Genomic DNA, 13,541 nt, shown 5'->3' with positions numbered 1-13,541 from the left:
TTGTAAAACAAAGGCACTAACAAGTCTACTGAATGGCACAAAGCATCAAATATTAGCCTTCATGATTAGAACTTTAAATCAGATGTAACACCAAATATGGAAAATACTATAAAACCATCTGAACTTTAGACACACAGCACACTTCTTTTTACCACATGACATTGCATTGGTAAATTTCATAATGCACACCTGTTATGTCTTCTTTTTTTTGTTCGTTAGCATATGCCTTTTTCTTCATTTGATAGGACAGTAAAAACCTTCGGTCAGGTCAGTGTATCTGCGTCAGCTTCCGGCTATAAGTCGATCAGCATTTGTGTCACAGCCAGCAGTGCTAGTGAAAAGACTGCCAGTGTGCCCACTGTGGGGCGAGGAGGACTGCTTGATGTTGATGTTGACTCTGAAACATTCCAAACAGCAGAAACATTAGTCAAAGAAATTCTAGACAACTGCAGTTATCTCATGAGGTTGTAATACAGCCTAATAGAAAAATAATTCCCAACTTTGAGCTGTTTTTTTTTTTGCTTTTATGCTTAACAATGACCATAGACTTACAAAAAAGACATGGCATTCATTCACTGAATTATTATTTAAATGCAAAGCAAAAATTATTTTGTCTCAAGTAACTTACCTGCAGTAACACTGCCTGCTATTACATTCAGGGAAGTAGAGTTAGTAAGTGCAGTGCTCAGCTGTGTAGTTGCAGTGCCTGATGCAGGAACTGAGTTTTGATTTTGGAACACGAGAGTCATATTGGTAACCACTGATCCATTCCTGCGGTGAAAGTGAGAGAAAACAACATTTTTTAAAAGCAAGTCAGAAACAGATATTTAAAAAAAAGTTGTCTGAGGCTGAAATTTGGGCTTACGAGAATGAATTAACTATGGAGCGAAGGAATGATGTTCCAAAGAGTGTTGTAGACACTGTGTTTATCTGAAAGACAATGAAATGCTTTCAAGCATCAAATAACAGCAAATAATTCTCAGTACATTAATGAGCAGGTTTTGGTTGCATCTTACCTCAGTAACCACTGTTGCAGCTAAAGCCTGGAAAGCAGCCGAGGACTGGTTGCTGAGATCGCTTGTAAATGTTTGGTCGAGACTAAACTGCAGTCCAAGAGTTCCCTCGCTGGATGTAGGAGGGTCTGTTGCTGCAGTCGTGGCTGCTGTTGTAGTAGAAGCTGCAGTCGTTGCAGCAACTGTCGTGTTGGAAGCTGCAGTCGTTGCAGCAACTGTCGTGTTTGAAGCTGCAGTCGTTGCAGCAACTGTCGTGTTGGAAGCTGCAGTCGTTCCAGCTGTTGTGTTAGAGGCTGCAGTCGTAGCTGTTGTGTTAGAGGCTGCAGTTGTTCCAGCTGTTGTGTTAGAGGCTGCAGTCGTAGCTGTTGTGTTAGAGGCTGCAGTCGTCGTAGCTGTTGTGTTAGAGGCTGCAGTCGTAGCTGTTGTGTTAGAGGCTGCAGTCGTAGCTGTTGTGTTAGAGGCTGCAGTCGTTGCAGCTGTTGTGTTAGAGGCTGCAGTCGTAGCTGTTGTGTTAGAGGCTGCAGTCGTCGTAGCTGTTGTGTTAGAGGCTGCAGTCGTCGTAGCTGTTGTGTTAGAGGCTGCAGTCGTAGCTGTTGTGTTAGAGGCTGCAGTCGTTGCAGCTGTTGTGTTAGAGGCTGCAGTCGTAGCTGTTGTGTTAGAGGCTGCAGTCGTAGCTGTTGTGTTAGAGGCTGCAGTCGTAGCTGTTGTGTTAGAGGCTGCAGTCGTTGTAGCTGTTGTGTTAGAGGCTGCAGTCGTAGCTGTTGTGTTAGAGGCTGCAGTCGTTGTAGCTGTTGTGTTAGAGGCTGCAGTCGTTGCAGCTGTTGTGTTAGAGGCTGCAGTCGTTGCAGCTGTTGTGTTAGCAGCTGCAGTCGGGGCAGTTGTAACAGTAGGTGCCGCAGTGGAAGCAGAAGTGGAAGCTGTACAATATCATTGGTTAATCAATAAAAATATGATGCAGTCACATGTATTAAATATTAGGGCAGTAACAAACTAATGAATAAAGATTTTGGATTTTATACTTACTTGCAGTAAGACTGCCTGGTACAATGTTCAGGGAGGAAGAGTTGCTGGTAAGTTCAGTACTGAGCTGTGAAGTAGCATTACTTGTTGAAGGCACTGAGCTTTGATTTTCAAACGTGAGAACCATATTACTAACCACCGATCCATTCCTATTGTGACAGTGAAAAAGAGCAACACCAATTAGGCATGTCACAGCGAAATATCTAAAAAAAAATGTTAGTGGCTGAAATTTGGGCTTACGTGAATGAAGTAACATTGGAACGAATGAAAGCTGATCCATAGAGCCTCTGGCACGCTGTGTTCACCTGAAATATATCATTCCTGTCAAATGCATTCAAAAACCAAATAAAAGCAAACAAATCTCACTTTGAAGCACACAGTTAATTTTTTTTTTTTTTAATGTTTAAAGAAAAGTAATAAAGCTAAATCGAATTTCAAGTAAACATGAATAGGCTATATATGTGCTACATGTCTGGTATTTCAACAAATTTGTCCAAATGTCGTGAATTTAAATTCAAATTACAATGACTCTGTTGCTAAAATGAATGTTGGCTACAAGAATTTTCTCATATTCATAATGGATGGTAATTGAATCATTTAAAGTTGCTTTGATTTCCATTTTCTCTATTGTCTTCAGATGCTTACAGAATATAATTTGTACATAGCAAGCCTTCAATTTAGTTAAAGAAGAGACGAGCGTGTCGTTACATACGACATGGGAATCTTACCTCTGCAGTCACATTTGCAGCTAAATTTTGATATGCTTGTGATGATGGGTTGGAGAGATCTGATGTGAACGTTTGGTTGAGGCTGAACTGAAGACCCAAGGTTCCCTCACTGGATGAAGGTGGATTTGTTGATGCAGTGGTGTTTGGAGTGGCTGTACCATTAGAAGCAGTAGATGGAGCAGCAGTAGAGGTAACTGTAGCATTAGGAGCAGAAGTTGGAGATAATGTAAGACTGGGAGATGCCATTTTGCTGAGTGGTGGAGAGGTCATATTGACTGGTTGTGAGATTGCATTAAGTGTGGATGAGGTCAGGGTGACTGAGGGTGAGCTTGCAGTAGGTGTTGATAAAGTCATGTTGATTGGTGATGAGGTTGCATTAAGTGTTTGAGATGTCATACTGATCGGTGGTGAGGTTATGTTAACTGCAAGTCAGGTTGCATTAGGTGTGAGTGGTGGTGAGGTTGCACTGAGCAGTGATGAGGTCATGTTACCTGGTGGTGAGGTCATGTTGACTGGTGGTGAGGTTGCATTGACTGGTGGTGAGGTCATGTTGACTGGTGGTGAGGTTGCATTAACTGTTGGTGAGGTTGTATTGACTGGTGGTGAGGTTGCATTGACTGGTGGTGAGGTTGTATTGACTGGTGGTGAGGTTGCAATGACTGGTGGTGAGGTCATGTTGACTGGTGGTGAGGTTGCATTGACTGGTGGTGAGGTTGCATTGACTGGTGGTGAGGTCATGTTGACTGTTGGTGAGGTGATGTTGACTGGTGCTGAGGTCATGTTGACTGGTGGTGAGGTTGTATTGACTGGTGATGAGGTCACATTGACTGGTGGTGAGGTTGCATTGACTGGTGATGAGGTCACATTGACTGGTGGTGAGGTTGCATTGACTGGTGGTGACGTCACGTTGACCGGTGATGAGGTTGCGTTGACTGGTGGTGAAGTTGCATTGACTGGTGGTGAAGTCATGTTGATTGGTGGTGAAGTTGCATTGACTGGTGGTGAAGTCATGTTGATTGGTGGTGAAGTTGCATTGACTGGTGGTGAGGTTGCATTGACTGGTGGTGAAGTTGCATTGATTGGTGGTGAGGTTGTGTTGACTGGTGGTGAGGTCACGTTACCTGGTGGTGAGGTCATGGTGATGTTTGGTGAGGTTGCATTGACTGGTGGTGAAGTTGCATTGACTGGTGGTGAGGTTGTATTGACTGGTGATGAGGTTGTGTTGACTGGTGGTGGAAGTGAGATAATTTTTAAAATTATGTTAACAACATAAAACATTTCTCACTCCTCAATATATATAATCATTAACACATAATACTGGAGGTGATAAACACTTCCTATAGTATTGTTATGCCATTAATTTTGAGTGGTGACAAGAAATTCATTTATTCTCTTAAAATGAACAGTAACAACCTTTCCTGGACTGTGTGTGTCATGGCATTACCTGATGATGAAGTTGAATTTCCCAAGGTTGTAGGTACAGCTGTGGTTGGAGCTTCAGTTGGCGGTAACACAACTGAAAATAACAATTACCAAATGAGTGATTGTGTTGCGCTTCCAAAAATTGTTCACAAATTCAGACATTTGAGAAATGCCATTTATTCTCACCTCTCGCAGTAATAGATGATGTGTTGACAGGAAGGGAAAAATTTGAGGAAGAGGCAGCAGCTCTCAAAGTCTCAGCTGCAGTAGTAGCATTTGGTACTGTTGTCGCATTCTTGAATGTCAGCGTTGCATCAGCAACAACGGATCCTGGGCTGTAATGGAATTGGCAATTTTTTTTAATGTTTTGATTTTATTTGGCTCTGGTGGCCATTGTTTATCTGAGGTTTTGCCACTGGAATGAAACAACCAATTAAGAATCATTTGTGGTAAGATGTGTTTGTGGTGAGGTCTGTTCATATAATTCTGAATGATGTCTTCAAATGTAAACACATTTGGAGCTCATTGCTGAGTCTGGAACCATATTTAGCTTTGATTATGTTCAAAGTTGAGAAAGCTGCCTCACAGCTGTATGTTTAACCGAACACAGTAAGCATGTGCAGGGCTACTTTCTTCTCGGTGTTGCGTTATTTGTCTTTTTATTTTGTCTATCCTCCTCTCATCTGTCCCTCACCTCTCAATTGCTGTCTGAACACAGAGCTTTGATGTTTAGCAGCTAAACTTTAGCAGCTGCAATGCAGACTTCATTGGCTGAGGAGCATCACATGCGATGTCTGAACTCGTACGTAATTGGTCTGTGTGTCTCCTGAGCTGATAACCAGTGCCATACATACTGGAAAAGCTGCACTGGGATAACAGAAGCGAACAGTGGAATTAAAAATCCCATTACAATTTACTGATTACAGGTTCGGGGAAACCTGTTGACCAGCCTTTACTCGACATCGGCTCACCGAGACAGTGACCAGTATGCCAGATGGCCAGTCCAGCCCTGCTTATATTTTTACAGGCAAATAAAAAAGAAACAGAAGCACATTCTTCTCAATTTCTGTGACTGGGAAAAGAAAAATATGTACATTTGCTAAAAAGGGTAAAGAGACCTTGAAGATGTCATTGCAGAGTGTTACATACCTGAATCCTACAACTTCAGCTTTAACAAAGCTTGGTCCAAATTTTTCTGAATAGGTTTCGTTGAGCTGAGACAGACAGACAGACAGACAGACAGACAGACAGACAGACAGACAGACAGACAGACAGACAGATAGATAGACAGAAAAAGAAAGAAGGAAAATAATTTTATTTAGGAAAAGAAAGGATTTCAAAATACATCTGGGTCAAGAATATGGCAGTCTCTGACATTCATCACATTTTATCTTGAAAAATAGTTTTAAGCTGTCTGTAAAAACTCACATCTCCAAATAATCTAGTACGGTCATGTCTTGCCTCTGTGCCAATTATATGCAACCATATATTACAGTTTTTCTCAGTGCTTTGGTACATTTCTTAGATCAGAATTGAAATTCTCAAAACGACTTCAAACGTCAATCTTTACATCCTTGTGTCACTTGTGCACATCAGAAAAGCAGTTTCTCATTTCTTTGAACAAGTTGCAAATGCTTTGGTATTTCCATGCAAATTATTGTATACAATTCTCTGGTGTTTCCTACATTATCACTTACTTATGTCATGCTGATCAAAATGTATTGTAATGGGTCTCTGTTGAATAGTCTCACCACCCACAACATTTAGGCATTAGTTCATCGCATAGGTCATTACATGCAAAATGGTTGAAGAAGTTGTCATAATATGTCAAGGATATTTCTATACATTTCCATTAGACTTTAAAAAAATCTGTCCTGAATTGGTAAATTGCTCCCAGGTGAATCTTGACTTTCTCAAATGAAGGGAAATGTGTGAAGGGTTAGGATTTTCTGAAATTGTTCAAAGATGCAAGAGATGATATTTGTGATGTGGATGAGAATTTGTGGCCAAACAGACAGGAACTTCTGGAGGTGTAGGAAGACTGCATTGTAATTCCTACAGCACTGTATGTACAGTTTTACTTAAGGAGATTGTCCTATGTTCACTTTTCTACTTTTGTCTTTTCTTTGTGCTATGCAGTGCTGTTTTCCTTTCTGTATCACAATGACATGCTCTGTCAACAAATTACAACGCAAACAGTAAAAGCGTAAATGTGAATCTTGTCCAGTCTCTTGCAAGCGATCTCCCACATACACTAAGGTGTAACTTATAATTTACAATAACTGTCATCAAAACTTTAGCCATCAGAGCATCCCTTCAGAGAACACTGTTATAATGAAAACATGACTAAACAATTTGACTGTCTTATCCACACACAATGACACAAGGATTTGTCATTTTGATGGCACTGACATGTTCATTGACACAGATATTTACTTTTGAGAGGTGAACTAAGGATTTTGAGCAAGAGACTACTTTTTGCAGGGAATCCATGTTATTTTGATATTTCTACGAATTGTTTTGAGAAATGCACTTACAGTTTTGCAAATATTGAGGATGATTAGAGAAATGCACCAAAGTGACTGAGAAAAACTATGTGAAATCATAAACAAATGTTCTGCTTTTCTTGTATCTTGCTGCAAGAAGATCAAGCAAAAGCATAAGAGAAACCAAAAAGAAAATGTCAAACTCACCGCTTTTTCGACATTATCTGCTAGTGCTTTGAACTCAGGTGAGGATGTGTTTGCTAGTTCTGGGGTGAAAGTCTGCTCCAACTTAAAACCCAAGTTAACCTTTGGCTCTGATGGTGGGGCTGTCGCTGGAGTGCCACTAGTTAGGATTGTTGGTGTTGCGGTTGTTGCAGTTAGAGGTGCAGAGGTTGCATTACCTTTGAAGACAGACAAGCTGCATTCACAAACATGCATATTTTTGTGTTCATAAGTTACTGTGATTGGAAGGAAAACTTAGACTGACAATAAAATACTGACAGTGGCAGAAGTTGCATTACCTGGTGAAGTCGTGTTAGCTGTTGGTGACGTCGTGCTCACTGTTGGCGAGGTCACATTGACTGGTGGTGACGTTGCGTTGACTGCTGGTGAGGTCATGTTGACTGGTGGTGAGGTTGCATTGATTTGTGGTGAGGTCATGTTGACTGGTCGTGAGGTTGCATTGACTTGTGGTGAGGTCATGTTGACTGGTGGTGAGGTTGCATTGACTGGTGGTGAGGTTGCATTGATTTGTGGTGAGGTCATGTTGACTGGTCGTGAGGTTGCATTGACTTGTGGTGAGGTCATGTTGACTGGTGGTGAGGTTGCATTGACTGGTGGTGAGGTTGCATTGATTTGTGGTGAGGTCATGTTGACTGGTCGTGAGGTTGCATTGACTTGGGGTGAGGTCATGTTGACTGGTGGTGAGGTTGCATTGACTGGTGGTGAGGTTGCATTCACTGTTGGTGAGGTCACGTTGACTGGTGGTGAAGTTGCGTTGACTGTTGGTGAGGTCATGTTGATTGGCGGTGAAGTTGCATTGACTGGTGGTGAGGTCACATTGACTGGTGGTAAGGGTACATAAGTTGTGATTGGAAGGAAAATTTACAGTGACAGTAAAATTCTGACAGTGGCAGAAGTTACATTACCTGGAGACGTTGTGTTAGCTGTTGCTGATGTCATGTTCACTGTCGGTGAGGTCACATTGACTGTTGGGGAGGTTAAATGAAGTGTAGATGAGGTCATGTTGACAATTTGTGAAGTTGCATTTAGTGGTAATGATGTCATACTGACTGTTGGTGTTGCTGCATTTGGTGTTGGTAAGGTCATGTGGACTTGTAGTGATGTTGCATTGGGTGAGGGTGGTCGTGAGATTGCATTGAGTGGTGGTGAGGTCATGTTACCTGGTGGTGAGGTCACGTTGACTGGTGGTGAAGTTGAATTGACTGGTGGTGAGGTTGCGTTGACCTGTGGTGAGGTCGCATTGACTGGTGGTGAGGTTGCATTGACTGGTGGTGAGGTCACATTGACTGGTGGAAAGGGTACATAAGTTGGGATTGGAGGGAAAATTTACAATGACAGTAAAATACTAACAGTGGCAGAAGTAGCATTACCTGGTGAAGTTGTGTTAGCTGTTGCTGATGTCATGTTCACTGTTGATGAGGTCACATTGACTGCTGAGGAGGTTACATGAAGTACAGATGATGTCATGTTGATAGTTTGTGAGGTTGCATTTAATGGTAATGATGTCATATTGACTGGTGGTGTTTCTGCATTTGGTGTTGGTAAGGTCATGTTACCTGGTGGTGAGGTTGCATTTCCTGGTGGTGAGGTTGCATTGACTGGTGGTGAGGTTGCATTGACTGGTGATGAGGTCACGTTTACTGGTGGTGAGGTTGCATTGACTGTTGGTGAGGTCGCATTGACTGGTGATGAGGTCACATTGACTGGTGGTGAGGTTGCATTGACTGGTGGTGAGGTTGCATTGACTGGTGGTGACGTCACGTTGACCGGTGATGAGGTTGCGTTGACTGGTGGTGAAGTTGCATTGACTGTTGGTGAGGTCGCATTGACTGGTGATGAGGTCACATTGACTGGTGGTGAGGTTGCATTGACTGGGGGTGAGGTTGCATTGACTGGGGGTGAGGTTGCATTGACTGGTGGTGACGTCACGTTGACTGGTGATGAGGTTGCGTTGACTGGTGGTGAGGTCACATTGACTGGTGATGAGGTCCCATTGACTGGTGGTGAAGTTGCATTGACTGGTGGTGAGGTTGCATTGACTGGTGGTGAGGTTGCGTTGACTGGTGGTGAAGTTGCATTGACTGGTGGTGAGGTCGCATTGACTGTTGATGAGGTCAGGTTGACTGGTGGTGAGGTTGCATTGACTGTTGGCGAGGTTGCATTGACTGGTGATGAGGTCATGTTGACTGGTGGTGAGGTTGCGTTGACTGGTGGTGATGTCACGTTGACTGGTGGTGAGGTTGCGTTGACTGGTGGTGAGATCACATTGAATGGTGGTGAGGTCATGTTTACTGGTGGTGAAGTTGCATTGGCTGGTGGTGAAGTCATGTTGACGGGTGGTGAGGTTGCAATGACTGGTGGTGAGGTTGCATTGACTGGTGGTGAAGTTGCATTGACTGGTGGTGAGGTTGCATTAATTGGTGGTGAGGTTGCATTGATTGGTGGTGAAGTTGCATTGACTGGTGGTGAAGTCATGTTGACTGGTGGTGAGGTTGCAATGACTGGTGGTGCGGTTGCATTGACTGGTGGTGAGGTTGCATTAATTGGTGGTGAGGTTATGTTGATTGGTGGTGAAGTCATGTTGACTGTTGGTGAGGTTGCATTGAATGGTGGTGAAGTCATGTTGACTGTTGGTGAGGTTGCATTGACTGGTGGTGAGGTCATGTTGACTGGTGGTGAGGTTGCACTGACTGGTAGTGAGGTTATGTTGATTGGTGGTGAAGTCATGTTGACTGTTGGTGAGGTTGCATTGACTGGTCGTGAAGTCATGTTGACTGGGGGTGAGGTTGCATTGACTGGTGGTGAGGTTACATTGACTGTTAGTGAGATTGCATTGATTGGTGGTGAAGTCATATTGACTGGTGGTGAGGTTGCATTGACTGGTGGTGAGGTTGCATTGACTGGTAGTGAGGTTATGTTGATTGGTGGTGAAGTCATGTTGACTGTTGGTGAGGCTGCATTGACTGGTCGTGAAGTCATGTTGACTGGTGGTGAGGTTGCAATGACTGGTGGTGAGGTTGCATTGACTGGTGGTGCGGTTGCATTGACTGGTGGTGCGGTTGCATTGACTGGTGGTGAGGTTGCATTGACTGGTCGTGAAGTCATGTTGACTGGTGGTGAGGTTGCAATGACTGGTGGTGAGGTTGCATTGACTGGTGGTGCGGTTGCATTGACTGGTGGTGAGGTTGCATTAATTGGTGGTGAGGTTGCATTGATTGGTGGTGAAGTTGCATTGACTGGTGGTGAAGTCATGTTGACTGTTGGTGAGGTTGCAATGACTGGTGGTGAGGTTGCATTGACTGGTGGTGCGGTTGCATTGACTGGTGGTGAGGTTGCATTAATTGGTGGTGAGGTTATGTTGATTGGTGGTGAAGTCATGTTGACTGTTGGTGAGGTTGCATTGACTGGTGGTGAAGTTGCATTGACTAGTGGTGAGGTTATGTTGACTGGTGGTGACATCATGTTGACTGGTGGTGAGGTTGCATTGACTGGTAGTGAAGTCATATTGACTGGTGGTGAGGTTGTATTGACTGGTGGTGAGGTTATGTTGACTGGTGGTGAAGTCATGTTGACTGGTGTCGAGGTTGCATTGACTGGTGGTGAAGTCATGTTGACTGGTGATGAGGTTGCAATAACTGGTGGTGAGGTTGTATTGACTGGTGGTGAGGTTACGTTAACTGGTGGTGAAGTTGCATTGACTGGTGGTGAGGTTGCACTGACTGGTGGTGAGGTTACGCTGACTGGTGGTGAAGTTGCATTGACTAGTGGTGAGGTTGCATTGAATGGTGGTGAAGTCATGTTGACTTTTGGTGAGGTTGCATTGACTGGTGGTGAAGTCATGTTGACTGGTGGTGAGGTTGCATTGACTGGTGTTGAGGTCATGTTGACTGGTGGTGAAGTCATGTTAACTGGTGGTGAGGTTGCATTGACTGGTGGTGAGGTCATGTTGAGTGGTGGTGAGGTCATGCTGACTGGTGGTGAGGTTGCATTGACTGGTGGTGAGGTTATGTTGATTGGTGGTGAAGTCATGTTGACTGTTGGTGAGGCTGCATTGACTGGTCGTAAAGTCATGTTGACTGGTGGTGAGGTTGCAATAACTGGTGGTGAGGTTGCATTGACTGTTGGTGAGGTTACGTTGACTGTTAGTGAGATTGCATTGATTGGTGGTCAAGTCATATTGACTGGTGGTGAGGTTGCATTGACTGGTGGTGAGGTTATGTTGACTGGTGGTGAAGTCATGTTTACTGGTGTCGAGGTTGCATTTACTGGTGGTGAAGTCATGTTGACTGGTGGTGAGGTTGCAATAACTGGTGGTGAGGTTGCATTGACTGGTGGTGAGGTTGTATTGATTGGTGGTAAGGTTACGTTAACTGGTGGTGAAGTTGCATTGACTAGTGGTGAGGTTGCATTGACTGGTGGTGAGGTTACGTTGACTGGTGGTGAAGTTGCATTGACTAGTGATGAGGTTGCGTTGAATGGTGGTGAAGTCATGTTGACTGGTGATGAGGTTGCAAAAACTGGTGGTGAAGTCATGTTGACTGGTGGTGAAGTCATGTTAACTGGTGGTGAGGTTGCATTGACTGGTGGTGAGGTCATGTTGACTGGTGGTGAGGTTGCATTGACTGGTAGTGAGGTTATGTTGATTGGTGGTGAAGTCATGTTGACTGTTGGTGAGGCTGCATTGACTGGTTGTGAAGTCATGTTGACTGGTGGTGAGGTTGCATTGACTGGTGGTGAAGTTACATTGACTGTTAGTGAGATTGCATTGATTGGTGGTGAAGTCATATTGACTGGTGGTGAGGTTGCATTGACTGGTGGTGAGGTTGTATTGACTGGTTGTGCGGTCATGTTGACTGTTGGTGAGGTCAGGCTGAGGTGTGTTGAGGTTGCATTGAGTGGTGATGAGGTCATGTTTACTTGTGGTGAAGTTGCATTGAATGGTAGAGACGTCATATTGATTGGCAGTGTTGATGCATTTGGTGGTGGTGAGGTCATGTGGACTGGTGTTGAGGTTGCAGTAACTGGCAATGAGGATCGGTTAACTGGTGTTGGAATTTCATCGATTATGTTCATGAAATAATATATTTTACACTGGTCTATATCTATAATCACTCGGGCTGGACCCGAATATCCCGAATATCCGAATATTTGTTCGCTACGGCAGTATCCAGATATTCGGATATTCGGATATTCGTCTTTAATAGGGCCCGAATATCTGGAGACCAGAAACCACTATTTGGGCCAGCCCTAATAATCACGCATTAACACAGATTACTAGTGGGGATGAACTCATTATTGGTAAAGGTTGATGAGAAACTAATTTGTGCTGTTGAAATGAACAGAGATAAACTTTCATCATCTGTTTGTGTCACGGCAATACCTGTTGATGATGGAGTCATGTTGGCTGCTGACGAAGTCGTGTTTAATGGTGATGACGTCGAGTTGGCTGCTGATGTGGTCATATTGGATGATGCCGTGGTCATGTTGGCTGTTAGTGAAGTCATGTTGGTTGCTAGCGTAGTTGCGCTGGCTGGTTGGAAAAAAAAATGAAGAAAGCCAGATAAATGTAAGACTTGTCTTGATTTGTGTTTTAATTCAGATCTCTCTTTTGATTGTAGCTGAAGCACCAGGACTGTATTAATTCAGTGACATCAATGACACTGATGCCAAACTCATGTAAAACGTCAGAGTTGTGACTATCTTTTCACTCAGTAGACTAATACAATATCAAAGTTGAAGAATATCATGTTATGCAGTTCAATAATGTAGCAAAATCTTTTCATTTTTTGGAAGCTGATAGTGTCTGATTAGAAACCCATGGTCACAAGGACTCTTTGTGAAGTTACTTCTTTTTAGGGTTACATTGCCTGATAGAGGTTACATTTAAAGGTGTTAAATGTATGTCAACAAGTACTGAGGTTGTACTGAGTGCTAGTAAGGTTGTGTTGCCTGGTGGTGATTTTACATTTATTGGTGGTGGTACTGAACTTTTGCGTGCTATAGTGATGATGATTCTCAGTTCAAACCTGCTGATTAAAGTTTGCATGTTGTCATTATACATGCATGCATTTTCTACGGATGGTCCAGCTTGGTAGGTTAATTGTGATTCTTTTGACTAATTCTGCTTTGACTAAAATTGACATTGTGTTACCAGCTGCCAAAGTTGCACTGGCAACAGAGAAGGCTGCTTGGACATGCCCTTCATGTGGAAGAGGTTGTGATACTTGGTTGCGAGGTTGCATTGACGGACAGTGTGAATGTTTTGATCAGAGGTGAGGTTATAATGGCTGCTAATGATAAGTGACTGATGTCAAGGTTGTATTAGCTGACGATGTTGTATTGATCATAAATGACATTAGATTAAGTTGTAGAGATTTCACTGAGTGCTGTTGCAGAGATATTGACTGAGTGAGTTGACTAGCAGAGATGTGGGATGGTAACAAAACATGAAGTTACCAGCTCCATCCATTTTTGGTGGCTCATTTGTCACTCTGTTTAATTATTTGTCGGTATTGTAACTGACCTCTGGTGACATTTGTTGTGCGCTATAAAACAAACATTAATCTTTTCATCTGTTTAATTAAAATTTAAAAAAGGAGTAAATGTCTGGGACTTTCTTTACATCTTGA

General features: G+C 43.2%; 1 protein-coding gene across 1 annotated transcript; it reads right to left on the bottom strand.

Moving 5' to 3' along the window:
• Positions 1 to 103: 103 nt before the first annotated feature.
• LOC127533312 (mucin-22-like) lies at positions 104 to 3,007 on the bottom strand. Its single transcript, XM_051945967.1, has 7 exons — positions 2,762 to 3,007; positions 2,274 to 2,338; positions 2,037 to 2,182; positions 1,017 to 1,930; positions 866 to 930; positions 629 to 771; positions 104 to 397 (listed from the first exon to the last, which is right to left on the bottom strand). Exons 1-7 carry the CDS (start codon positions 3,005 to 3,007, stop codon positions 294 to 296), a joined length of 1,683 nt encoding a protein of 560 aa, XP_051801927.1. The 3' UTR covers positions 104 to 293.
• Between the last annotated feature and the right edge of the window lie 10,534 nt (positions 3,008 to 13,541).

This window comes from Acanthochromis polyacanthus, chromosome 3, assembly GCF_021347895.1.
Source record: "Acanthochromis polyacanthus isolate Apoly-LR-REF ecotype Palm Island chromosome 3, KAUST_Apoly_ChrSc, whole genome shotgun sequence".
Classification (NCBI taxonomy): Eukaryota; Metazoa; Chordata; class Actinopteri; family Pomacentridae; genus Acanthochromis; species Acanthochromis polyacanthus.
The sequence above is the reverse complement of the archived record's forward strand: the minus strand, read 5'-3'. Positions and strand labels throughout refer to the sequence as shown.